At 23.3% G+C, this 13926-nt stretch overlaps 1 protein-coding gene across 1 annotated transcript in view; it reads left to right on the top strand.

Moving 5' to 3' along the window:
- The first annotated feature begins 6698 nt into the window (after positions 1-6698).
- LOC112599545 (aryl hydrocarbon receptor nuclear translocator-like protein 2) overlaps positions 6699-13926 on the top strand; it is a 39382-nt gene continuing 32154 nt past the window's right edge. Inside the window, exons 1-2 of the mRNA XM_025346477.1 lie at positions 6699-7231; positions 12857-13007. Coding sequence (XP_025202262.1) covers positions 12868-13007 — 140 coding nt within the window. The 5' untranslated portion in view covers positions 6699-7231; positions 12857-12867. The remainder of the gene's footprint in view (positions 7232-12856; positions 13008-13926) is intronic.

The following is a 13926-nucleotide window of genomic DNA, read 5'->3' as shown; positions in this document are numbered from 1 at the left end:
TATTTAATATCTTGCATTATTTGTATTATTTTTGTATACTTTAATAAATTTAATAGCCAATATTGATCACAATATACTATAGTACGGCCATTACAATATATTAAGGTCTGAACTGACCCTATAAGCATTGTTTAATGCAGTTAAAATAAATTTTAAAAATGATCGAGTTCATGAAAACTTAAAGTTAATGCATTTTAAATCATTTTGATAAGCTTTATATTAGATATCTATATTTTAAATTGTATAAAATATGTTTATGGTTTTTTTTTTTTTTTTTTTGAAACATAACAGCACATATGTTTATGTTACCTGTGTAAATATATAGCTCTACTATAAATCACTTGCTAGTTTTTATAATACGTAAATAATTTTTATTGTGTTTTGTGGACGAAATCAATATCAATATTGATTGAATTAATTATGACAATAGCCTTTATTATAAAATGACTATTGACACATCCTACTGTTAATCGCACGTTATTACCTACTGCGACGATCAGTAAAATGACCAATCATATAATGGATTTACAGGTTTATTACACGGTTGTTAGCCGATTCGAATGAACATTTTCGACTATACTCACATAAATCTGTATAGTTCTAATTAAATTACTAGTAGACGATTGTATGTTGTGGTACAATTTAATAGTGACTTAACGATAATCGATAACCTAGACAATATTATATACATTAACAGTTATACTGGATAAAGCAGCACAATATTAAATAATTTATTTTATTTATTACGATCATCCCTCGTATATAATAAAGATTAAATGCATAGCTCATGCATATACAACGTGCACAATATTATAGCATACAGTACAGAGTTATTTACTAAACATGTTTATTCCTTGATAACTATAATACATTCATACGATATGAATTATGAATATAATTAATATAAGCCTTTTTCTCCAAAACGGAGTCGGTACCTAGCTTTTAAATATAATGTATATTATATTTTATCAAACTTGAAATTGAGCACGCAATATGCATACCCCGAATTCTTATCTCGCAATCAATATTAATTAAAATATTTCCATCACAATCTAAATTCTAACTAAAACTAATGAACCCATCGTCTCACGCAATAATTTACAGAGCGGCTCAAAGCCTTAAATACTACCTGTGTTTCTCATTCAAGCCAATCAACAAAAATTGCAAAATATACTAATTCATCTTTAACCTCTCAAAAAAAAAATAAAAAAAAAAAGAGGCAGAGCCTTCTCCTTTTTATAGCTGTCAGATACGCTTAAATCGAAATAGATGATATCCTTGACTCAGAAAGTGTCAAAAAAACAAATTCCCGAAAAATTCAAGTAACTAAACAGTTTTAAGTACGCATCTTGCTGATTATAAAATGTAATTAAAATATTATTAAATCAATATAAAATATGTCAAGGTAAAGATTTTTATTTCGTTTATATATATATATATATATATATAAATTTTATAAAATTTATAAAATATGATAAGTATAATGAATTCATATATAAAGCTTAGGTGCGTTTTAAACTATTTCATATCATGATTCATGAGATAATAACCGTAGAATTAAATTATTTATAATCATTATTATGTTAAAAACGTATTTACTCATTCTTAATTTTTCAAACTACCTACGACTATTATACTCAGTGGGAAATAAAAATATTTTTTGTTCATGATATAAAATATTTTACTATTTCTTTAAATTATATTACACACCAAACATTGTCTTTTATTACAAAATAATTTAAAGTAGCTTTAATTTATTATTTTAAAAATATCAAAATTGTTATAAATTTTAACTATAACTTTGTCAAAATTATTTTTGGTGTTTACATAGTTTATATAAAAATTAATGGTTACACAATAATAGTATTACGATCGTGCTTTACATATTTTTGAGTAATAGTATGTGTTGTATATACTTATAAACCACAATTTCTACTCCCTGTATTTTCTAATAGTAAAATAATAAGACGTACATATCCATCAAAAGTTTACAACTTACAAATTAGTATTATAATTATTTACCATGTAAAATAAAATATTCATTATTTTAAAATGAAATAATTTAGAAGTATCAAATATTTTTTATTAAAAAATTATAATAAGTCATTACACGATAACAATAAAGTATATTATGGACATGGTTTTATGTTTTTCATCTTTAAATGTTAAAATATTATTTTGGTAAAAATTATAAATGTAAAATCTACTTGTAATTTACTATTTTTCGTTTTAAATTAATACTGTATATTAATGGATATGGATGAAATGTAACTTTTTTTTTTTATAAAACTCAGTGTTGAATATTTTTTTGTAAGTGGAAGTTGATTATTTTATTAGCATATTGTAGGTTATTCATTTTATAGGTTCTTATATTTTATATTTTTTTTGATTAATTATTATTTATTATTGTTAGAGCTTAAAGTACTATATACTGACACATAAATATGTTTATTTTATTTAAAGTGATCAGAATAGATAAGATAATTATTTATATTATTCGTATTAGAATCTTGTAGTCGTACTTTTAGTACGTTTATTTATAATTCAAAAATCATAATATTATCTTACTATTTGTCGTATTTTTGTATAATAACGTTAAATAATAGATTCACGTGTTTCAATTTGAAACAGTGTTCAACTATTTTCAATAAAGAAAAGAATTTTTATTATTTATTTATTTGGCTTTTAAGCGCTAATTAATTTCTAGTTCAATATGTTACAGTTGTTAACAGTTAACATACATTCTAATCCTGTCCCGATAAGTGGAAATAAAAAATAAAAGCAACAAAAGTTATTATGAAATTTGAGATAACCATTTTGATTGTTATTATTATTTTTGAAAGTTAAATCTTTCTTAAAATACAAAACAAAGATTTAAACGTAAATGAAAAAAATACATTTAGAATACTCGTTAATATATATTATGTTGCCTATGCAAGCACGTTTACGGCGTTATTTATTATTTTTATTTCTTTAAATAAAACTTGCCGTGTTTGATTAGATGATCTATAAAAAAAAAATCGAGAGAAATATAATTTAAAACATGTAATATTCATAACAAAAATAGTTTCATAAGTATTTTCGAATGGTAAATTTGTTATTATTGATTATATTGAGTATTTGAATGGCTATTTTGATCTTAGCATTTTTTTGATAGATCTGATCCTATAAACAAATCTTTGTAGGCACTAAAAAAATGTTGAATTTATCATAAAGGTAAAATTTTAAGTCTAAATAGCTATACTTAATACATATTTACTATTTATGAGCTAATCGATTTGGATTTGCAGAATATTATATTGAAGTATAATATTCTCAATTTCTGGTTGTTATTATATTTTCTGTGATTCTACATCGAGCTGTAAAACCATGATCCAGTATTTCTTCATCAGTATAATAGCAACTTGAGGAATGATCTTATTATAGTAAAATAATTGGTATTGTCATTTTATTAGAAATAAGAGAACTTTATATATGATTGTTATTACGAACATTTTTTAGTTGCATTTGCTATTTTAACAGTTTATTTTTTTAAGACATAAATAATATAGGATTGAATACCCATAAAAACTATTACCGATTGAATATAGATAAAATTATTTTCTTTTTAATAGTTAAAAAAAAAAATAATAATCTAAAAATATTCAATGAGTCTACGATTTATGAAATATGAAAACATGTTTTTTTGATAATCAATTCCAATTAGATTCAATAGTAAATTAAATATTATAAAGTAGATACTAGTCAGGATTAAATATTCATATTATTTCAGTTATTTCTAGAACACTAAATAATAAGTCTTGTAGTATTTGTGATATTTGAAAAAAAAAAATAATAAGACTAATAATATAATTATGTAATATATTGTAATAATATTTTACCTTCACAATTATTATCAATAAAATTAGTTAAATAAAGATATAATTATTATTACCATAACAATTTAGATTTTAGCAATCACCGTAGGAACGAATAATATTTTAGACCTTTTAACACTAATAGGTTAAAAACACCTTATATAACTTAATAATTGATTATGTTAATAATATAAATTATTGAATATAATTCAATAATTACAAAGTAATACCACAGACTAAATTGGACTACAATATTTTTAACTAACATATTTATTAGTTTACAAACTTTATCATACTTTTATCAAAAATACATTTATTATAATTACATAGTTTAGTACATTTTCGTGATATGAATATTTTTTATTTAATTTGTGTACATTTTTCTTAAAAGTGTCAATTAAAAAATATTTTTGCAGAAAGAAATATGCCCCGAGATCGTGATCCTATCTTATTTAGTTAGATTAGTTTAATTGGATGTTATGATTTAATATTGATTAATTATAAGAATTTTAATGCAACTTTTCAGTCTAAATGTATTGTAAAATGGTGCAATCAAGCAGAAACGATTGACGTTCCAAAATTCTAAATCAGAGAAAAAAGGGTAAAAATGAATTTTTTTAATCGATTATGATATCGTTATTAAAACGCATAAATGTAGAACATCACGAATTAAAACTTATACTCATAACAATTAGGTAATAACAAATTAACTGTATCACAGATAAATATTTTTTTGAAATTATTAATATTAATAATATTTTAGTAATTTTGAAAATAATAAAATGTTTGAACCTTAGGGAGTATTACACTTATATACGGAGTGATTTATTTCGTGTAAATGCGTAATTATTTATTAACTGTATTAATGAGTTTAATATGATGAATCTCTTACGTTAAATGGACCATCTATATATAAATAATATAAAGAGCTTATATTTTAGTTCATCTCTTTAGCTCATGTAATATTTATTTTATTTTGGACGTTACGTTTGAAATAACATAAATAATATGATATACTTCGATGTAGGTATTTATTAATTAATTTTTAGATTTAGCGGTGCGATGAATATTATATTGGTTTAGTTATGATAATCTGTGGTTGATATCACCTTAAGAAGCAATATTAAGTATACCTACTAAGCTTATATATTTTAATATAATATTATAATATTATTATTAGTAGTAATAATATAATTTAGTATTCAAGAGAGAAACTTTCCGGTGGTTTTTTTTTTCACAATTTAATTTTCTTATGGTTTCAACAAACATGATATTATAATATACAAATCGTATATCCAAATTAGTACTTAAACATTTGATATTTTAATACTGGTTTAAAACGTTTAAGGCAAACTATAATTTGTAAACAATAAATAATTTTGAATCCAATTTTACAATTATATTATGTAGATAGGTACCATAATACTATGTACCTGAACACAATAAGCTGTTTGCTTATTTTTTGTAGATCATTAAAACATAAATTCATTTCACAATGAAAAAATTGATATTCTTCTCCTAATCAGTGGCACTGAACACGTACTTCGCGGGTAATTCAATTGAACTAGGTACCTTGAAAATTAGGTGGGAGGGTGAAATAATATAGCACTACTGAGTCTTTCTGCTATAATTTTGTTAAATACAAGAACACTATTCAATGATTTATACTAAATAATTAAGAGGTTTTTTTTTTTAAATATGTTTTTAAATGCTGTAGAGGGTGACTGATTGCAGCAACTGTCAGCTAAACAATCAATTATTACCTCAAACACATTACATATAAATCGCTAGGTACTTATGCAAGTTTTGGTCATTCGTTTACTCAAGTGACAACTATATCAACTCATCTTCTTCAGAGTTCCTTATTTTCATCATATTTATTCCAGTATTCCAGTATTCGTATTTAAATGTGGTATTTAAAAGTAAAAAACTAACAAAAAATACAGTAAACAGTGAATGCTCCAGTTGTGTCCTGAACAATTGTAAATTATGGAATGATTGGGTAATTACTAATTATAAAAAAATGTATAATATATACCTTTACTATAGCCTATAGGTATACTGTAATAAAATATAGTAAAATAGTACAATGATCTACTATTTAAAACGATATATTTTATGACCCACATAATTTGTTCATTGTTTACGATGTTTGGTGGCGACGAAGGATGGTTTCTAGGAAATACTGACCGAAAACGATTCAAAATTAGACTCTTACACACATCATGTTCGTTTACATTGCAGACACCAGTCAGTTTAATATCTTTATGTTATATTGCCTATATTAATTTCCTTAAAACACGACCTGCTGCAGCCCCTCTAAGCCCGTTTCACAGTTGCCCGTACAAATGCGTGGAACGGGCATTAGAGGCCAATCAAATTATTTGAACTGCCAGTTTTAATTTCATTCGGCACCACTGCTCGTACTTAATTGCTTACAATGAGACGTGATTAAGAATGGTAATCGATGGGGATTGGTAATATTAAGTTTATAAATAGGTACCTATTAGGTATGCGTTATAAGTTATAACTAATAATGAATGATACATAAAATCATAAAGCAACGGAAAATCAATTGAAGTATAAAATCGATTTATTTGTCTAAGATGTTCGTAGTAAATATGGCCGATACAGGCCTATAACAACAATAAAAGCAGAACAATGATCGTTTACAACTAAACACTGAACATCGAACAGCGGCTATAAGTGTTCGTAGCTATAGTCAACAGCACCTTAGTTAGAGTTTGGTAGTATTATGTAATGCATGATTTTTCGTTTTACTTTTTTTTTGTTTGATTTTTTCTTCTATGAACGACCGAGTGATAATGTGACCATCAACAACAAACATGGCGTCTGATGGGTCGGATCGGGTTTGTTGTCGTCCGTATAATCGTATGTAATCGTATAATAATAATTGAAATAATAATAACAATAATAATAGTAATTAGCAATAGTTTTACTTATTAGTCTTACATTTTACTATTTTTGATAATCACGAGTAACTATATCGTTCAATTTATTTCTACGTTGTTTCGTCTCGGTACTGGTGCATCACACTTGGATGACAATTCGCTTGGTATTTCGGTCTGTGCGGGTCTCATATTTGATTTCGGTGCGATTAATGTATTATTGAAGGTTTGACACTAAGGTGGCTATCATGACGTACAGTGTACGATCAAGAAACGATCAGTTATGTCGGTCGGTCGCAGAACTTATGAGCAGACGTGCGACAAACGTTTTTTAGACGTTTCGTAAACGGACGACCACCACAAAATAAAATAGTTCAATTGGCGCACATATGAGCCGCACGATAAGACTGCACAACAAGACTGAACATCATCGCATATAAGACTGACGAAAAGCAATTTGTACAAGTTTGTATATTTATTATGTCCTATTGTAAGTTTGTGTTTTTTTGTAGCTTTGCTACGATTATAACGCTAGTGAACGGTGATGGCGTTTGCTGTATAGGTAACATAACAGTTAACATTAATATTCTATCTACCTAGGTTATGTTCTATTAAATTTTACAATGTTATTAGTATGCCACCAACATCCTTTATTAAGAATGAAATAACAAATAAGTGTTACATTCTTTGATAAATACTTTCCTAATAATGTTATTAACACATACTTTGATCAGATGTAGACTAAATTACATAAGAAAAATGTTTGATGTGCTTAGATAGTGTATTTTAAGTTTTTTTCTGCTTATTTTTTTGTTTTTCATTAGTATTATGATGAAAAAACTATCAAAAACTTTAATTTTAAATAACAGAAAATAACTAAAGTTTAAGTTTGGATAAATTATGAACATAGCCGATATTATACATTATTTATTAATAGGTTAGTTGGTAAATACTTATTTAACGGTTATTTTTTTTCATACAGTTGAAAAAAAAAATCAATGGTTAAATTAGAAAGAGGTATTATACCTACTCTGATCAATATATTATATTGCAATTTAATCAGCTGTACTTATTTTTGCAAACATAACATTTTTATATTTTTATTTTAAGGAATTTCAACTACTATCACTTTATATAGTGCATTCTATATATTATAAGTTATTTTTTTATGAATTCTACAACATACAAAATTTATTTTACATTAGCATTGAGGTTAATAAACTAATTATCATAGGTTGTTCTGTAAACACAAATTCTATTGAATTATATTTTTTTTAACAATAATAATGTTGCATAGCTGGGTAATTATTATATTATGTTAATAGTAGTTTAAATGAATTTAAATAATAATTTGTAGAATTATATTTTGTGAAATTATTTCTTATGGTATTATTTACATACTACAGTTAACTAATTATTAATTAAAATATTTTTTAAAGATAATATTAATAGTTAATTTTAACTGTTGAATTTTTTAGTATTAAAATATTATGTACCATTTTTATGTTAATAAATCAAAGTCAATTTTTCAATTTAATAGTATATAAGATAGTCTTTATTTTGGATAGTACCTGCTCATTTATTTAAAAATCTAGTTTTCTCTACAATTTTTATTTTGTTGATGCGTTTAAATATTATGTTTTATTGTGCTTCTAAAATACAATATCTAATCCAACTATAATCTATAATATTATATTTGTATGGATGATAATTTATATTCCATACAATTTTGATCAACAGATAATATTTATTTAATGCTAATGCGATTTTATTTATCAAACTACCTATAGTTTATTTTATAATATACCTTTATCTTGTGGAATTGGTATCACTGAAAACCTTTTCACCCACATATCATTACACTATTTAAATACTTGTAGAACACAGATCTGCCAGATATTATTGGATTAATAACAGATTGTCAAATTATCAAAAAAAAATATACTTGCTTACTTACTTATAATATTTATATTACTAATACAATTGTGATAAATTAATGTTATTTATTAAATTATATAGTTTCTAAATTATTTTTATAATTCATAACATACATACAATTCTCAAAAATAATACTTATTTTGTTTTAATTTTGTACCTATATTTTGTAAAGATTGGTTATCTGTTGTATATGAGTATGTTAAATTAGCAATTATAATATTAAATACATTAGTTTAACTTTAATTCTCAAAAAAAAAAAAACTTAAACAAATGGATCTCTTCTTGCATCTATTCATTGATAGATACACCATATTTTCTAATTATAATTCTTTATTTTATTATAATTCAAAAATATAATAAATATTCATAGAAATTTGGAATTTCCACTTAATAAGCACTACCTATTTTATAGACATGATATATTTTTCAAAATAAATTGGTTCTTTTTAAGTTATTATTATGTTTGAAAATTTTCTATTTTTTAATTTTTTATTTTTCGATCAAAAATGCATCATTTTATCTAAGTGCAAATTTTTTTATAAGTGTTTTAAATTTTTGATAAAATTTGTCAAAATTATAAACCTTACTTGGGCTTGAAAATGAAATTGATAGGGTTTAAGAAAAAAAAAATTGAAATATTGAAAATACATAATATGTTCCTAATTTTACAAATATTATTCATGATTTTTTTTTTTTTGTCCAATAATGTAGTAATATCGGAATGAATGGTCTTGTCTTATGATTTTAAATGCATGGAGTTTTTGTGTCGAATTATTTTATTTAGTCTTGTAAATATATTACATTTTTTTTATTCGGTAATTACTTATTTACTATTTTTTTACTATAGATATTGCCGAAATTATTTTATGATTATTTCAAGGATTATGATTATTAAGTGTTAAGTATACTTGATCGACGATTTTTTTTTTTAATATGTAAACTGATATCGAATATCACCATACTTTTTAAATACTCTATATTTCCTTTATTTATGGTTTAATTTTTCAGTTTAATTTTTTTTTTTTTTTTTATGAATATGTATCTTCATTTTTCAACTCTTGTTTGTTATACTATAGTATATTTTACAAAACATAGTAGGAAAGTACAAAATTAATATTTTCTGTAAAACACGCTTAACGCGCATAACAGCAGTATACATACCATATCGATACTAAATTGTATTAGTTTTATGATAAAAATCATAAAATATAAGTAAATTATTATATTAATCAGTTATTATATAGGATATTCGTCTTAAATTTTTTTTTTTAATAGCATTTGATTAAAATATTTTCCTAAGTATGTACTTAGATATTATAACATATATTTATCTATAATATATTGTTAAACTACTGTCTTAATATGAATGAATACAAATCGTAATAATTAAAATATGTTCTTTTAGAATTATTAACTAAGTTACAATTTAATTTTTTTTTTGATGCGCAATAGTGTTGTATTTGCGGTAGATGTAAAGGAACAACTCAAAGGTATATCTTCTGGTTCGAAATCGATTTGTATTTTTCAATTTTTTGTGGTTAATAAATTAAAAAGTGTGCAATCTTACTACGTCGATTTTAGTCATTATCAATATGTCTGAATGAAGACTGCAAAATTGAAAATAATCTCATTGTGTATAGGTACTTGAAAGTTATAATTTCATAAAACAATCGTATCTTTATAATATATGACAATTTAGCCTTATATTATATTAACATTCATAATCATTATTATTTTTACTTTAGTTCTATTTAGTGTATACACGTAGTATCGTTCATGTATAACATATTCTAAACTTTTATACCGGTCGAAATAGGTCAACAGCTATCGTTACTGACGCCGAATTCGTTCGATCAATAGTGTTCAGATTGCGCAGTGTATTATACTTGATGCACCAGTCCTCGTTTGAAAAACCGTTGTTTTAACTTGATGCGTTTTATTAAGTATCATGACATCGCGACATCTATGCATTTTTTTATATCTATAGTACATGTAAATGTACTTATTTTCACACGTAAAATTACTTAATTGTAATAATTATTAATTTCTAATTTCCAAGGTGTATATTATAAATTTTCTTATTCTTCTTCATCTTCGTCTTGGTTATCTATGAACAATTGAGGTTCATTGCTGTAACTTTTTTATAACCTTACCTAATCCCAGTCCTTAAAAATATTTAGTAAATTAAATTAATACATTTCAATTCATATAAATATGTATAATGTATATATATTTTAATATTTAGGTTTTTCTAACTCTTTTAGGTTATTAAAGTCTTCCAGTTCTAATAAAACGTATATGTTATTTATATTTTTTACGTTTTATAATAAATATTGTAGATTATTAATTACATAATACTCATTAATCGGTACCTACTTTAATATTGATATTCACTGGTAATAAACTGATATTACTAATGATAAAAATGTTTTTAAGTTCGTTATACATTTATTTAACAAAACTGACATATATTTATAAGTCATAACTATAATAAAAAATTGTGTAAGTTCACTTAAAATTTATTAAACAATTTTACTGAATTTGTTTTTAATGATAAAACATCAATAACTACTTGTGGTTAATGCACACTAATTATGTAGATGTTCGAAGTTTTTAAAACTTGAATTTTTTTAAATATAATGTTGGTTATAATTTTTTTTTTTTATCGGTAGGTATTTAAAAAAAAGTTCATAAAGCCACGTATATTTTTTATGATAAACATAAACTCAAGTCTGCTGCACATTATAGTATCTAACTTAAAAATATTGTAGTCTAAAAAATTAATAAAGTAAAAAAATACGTCTTATAATTATCTCTTAGTCATTACCTTCGTTTTACCTATACTTATATATTCTCGGCGTTTTTAATTCTATAGTCGATAAAATATTTTTTAGAACCAATAATATTTTTAAAATATAGTATTTTAAATTAATTTAATTGTAAAAATACCCATTTTTTTTTTACATTTTTTAGTAAGTAATCTAGCTAAGAATTTTAATCTTTGAATATCGTATATGCACATGCTCAGTAAATAAAAAATAAAAATAGATAATTTAGCTTTACATTTTTAAATTTTACAATCAGAAAATTATTTATGTTAATCAATGATTATTTTATTTGTTTCACATGCATTTATAAATGCCGTGTGAAATCTTTTAAAAATATGATCGAAAATTAAAAAACATTATCTCTGTTTGAAATTTTCAATTTCGTATTTTCTTCTTTTATCATTTAATATTATTAACTTTAATCAATTTTGTAATTTGTTTTTTTATTTATTTTTACCATAAAGTATAAACATTTTTGTATAGTTTTTAGCTACAAAAGTATTTTTTTTACTTCTATTCTCATACATCAAAATCAATAATTATCTATTAATTAATAATTTCCAGTTCTTTTTAAAGTTGCATACTTTTTTATGTCTATTATGAAATACATGGATACAATAGTATATGATTACAACTATATTAATTGTTATTATGACTTATGATTGAGTGCGTTTAAGAGGAAATTAAAATGTGTGAGAAAATATCTTAAAAGTACATTTAACTATTTTATTAAACGAATTGCACTTTAAAATATATATACAATATAGTGAATAAAAATAAATTATAATGCAAAATGCATATTATGGTCCTTATATTTAAAATATTTTATTTTTTAATCAATTTTGTACAACACTTATTAAATAAATAAATATATACATATAATTAACATATTGAGTCATCATAAGAATATATATACTAAAATATTTTGTATATAATTATTAGGTATTTATACTGAATAGTAGATTATTCAAATGTATGGTATTTTTTTAAAGTTTTTGATTGAATAATATTAAGCACTCAATTATTTATTTTATTGAGTATTCAACAATGGGTTTTATTTTCTATTTACCAATAATTCTCCTAAAGTTAATGCCTAAAAAATAATATCAATAAAAATAATTTTAATTTTAAATAATAATACAAAATTATAATTTATATAGCGTGTAAAACATAAGTGTTAAATTATAGATGCTAACATGAATACTTTCCATGCTATTGTTTCTAAGTTTATCACATACAATTAATTTATTGTTTGTTATAAATTAAGATTTTTATACCCAACCAATAAATATTTGATTTATACTATTTATTGAATCTTCTCTAGGTATAGCAGTCATGGAAGACAATAGCAACTCGTCCCGTGTAGATGATTGCGGCGATGGCGAAGAAGAAGACCGAGAGAAAGGAATAGACGATAAAAAGTCTACTTCATCACGATATAGTGCAGAAGGAACTGTATGCTCAAATCCACCAAGGTAAGAAAATATTATTTTACGTTTAGCTGTCTGAGATATACATTTTTAAACTTTAACACATAAATTAAGATTTATTTTTTTTATATAATATTCATATTTTTCATGATGAAAAATAAAAATGTATTAATGGAAAAATATTAGGTGGATAGTAAGATTTAATAAGCGTATTATCAGTATGAATAGTATTATAGTTTTGTAATTTATAACTTATATAATCTTTATGATATTTTTGATTAAAACCATTCCATACTATTAAAAAGTGGGAAAGTATGTTACTGCTTTGCTATTTGCTATAAAAGTCAAGTGGATCTCGTCATTGAGTAAGTCACTGTAATATATGTGTTAAATTTGAATTCGATTTGAAATATATTCTGAGCAAAAACGGTCACTCTTTACTGTATTACTAAGTATTTTTTTATGATATGTGTTTTGATGTTGTTAATAAAGTAATTTATTAAAGTATTACAATCAGTTTATTTGATCTTTCTAAAAACATTGAATGAGTTTAATATATTATTGTAATACTGTATAATAAGTATATTCATATAATTTATTATTGTTATTAACTTTTGTATAATCTCCGCTTTACTTAAGAACGGTATAAATGTTTCGAACATGTCATTGTGTATAGTGTATATACATTATATTATACAATTTAATAATATACGTAAACGTTTATTTTTTGTTTAAATATCTAATTTCATTCAAATTTTATCATAAAATGTTCATAAAAAATTGTGTTTAAATATTCTTTAGATTTGTTTTCAATGTGAATTAGACGAATTAGTTATGAGGAACTTTAGGTTATATTTTTAATACTTAACTATACAAATTGAACATTTTATAAATTATTCGTAAAAATTTTAATTCCAAATATATCAAACGCTCATAAACAATTATTGTAAATTTACGCTGAAAT

This window comes from Melanaphis sacchari, unplaced genomic scaffold (genome assembly GCF_002803265.2).
Source record: "Melanaphis sacchari strain LSU unplaced genomic scaffold, SCAv2.0 Contig53_pilon_pilon, whole genome shotgun sequence".
Taxonomy (NCBI): Eukaryota; Metazoa; Arthropoda; class Insecta; order Hemiptera; family Aphididae; genus Melanaphis; species Melanaphis sacchari.
This window is presented reverse-complemented; position numbering and strand designations above follow the sequence as displayed.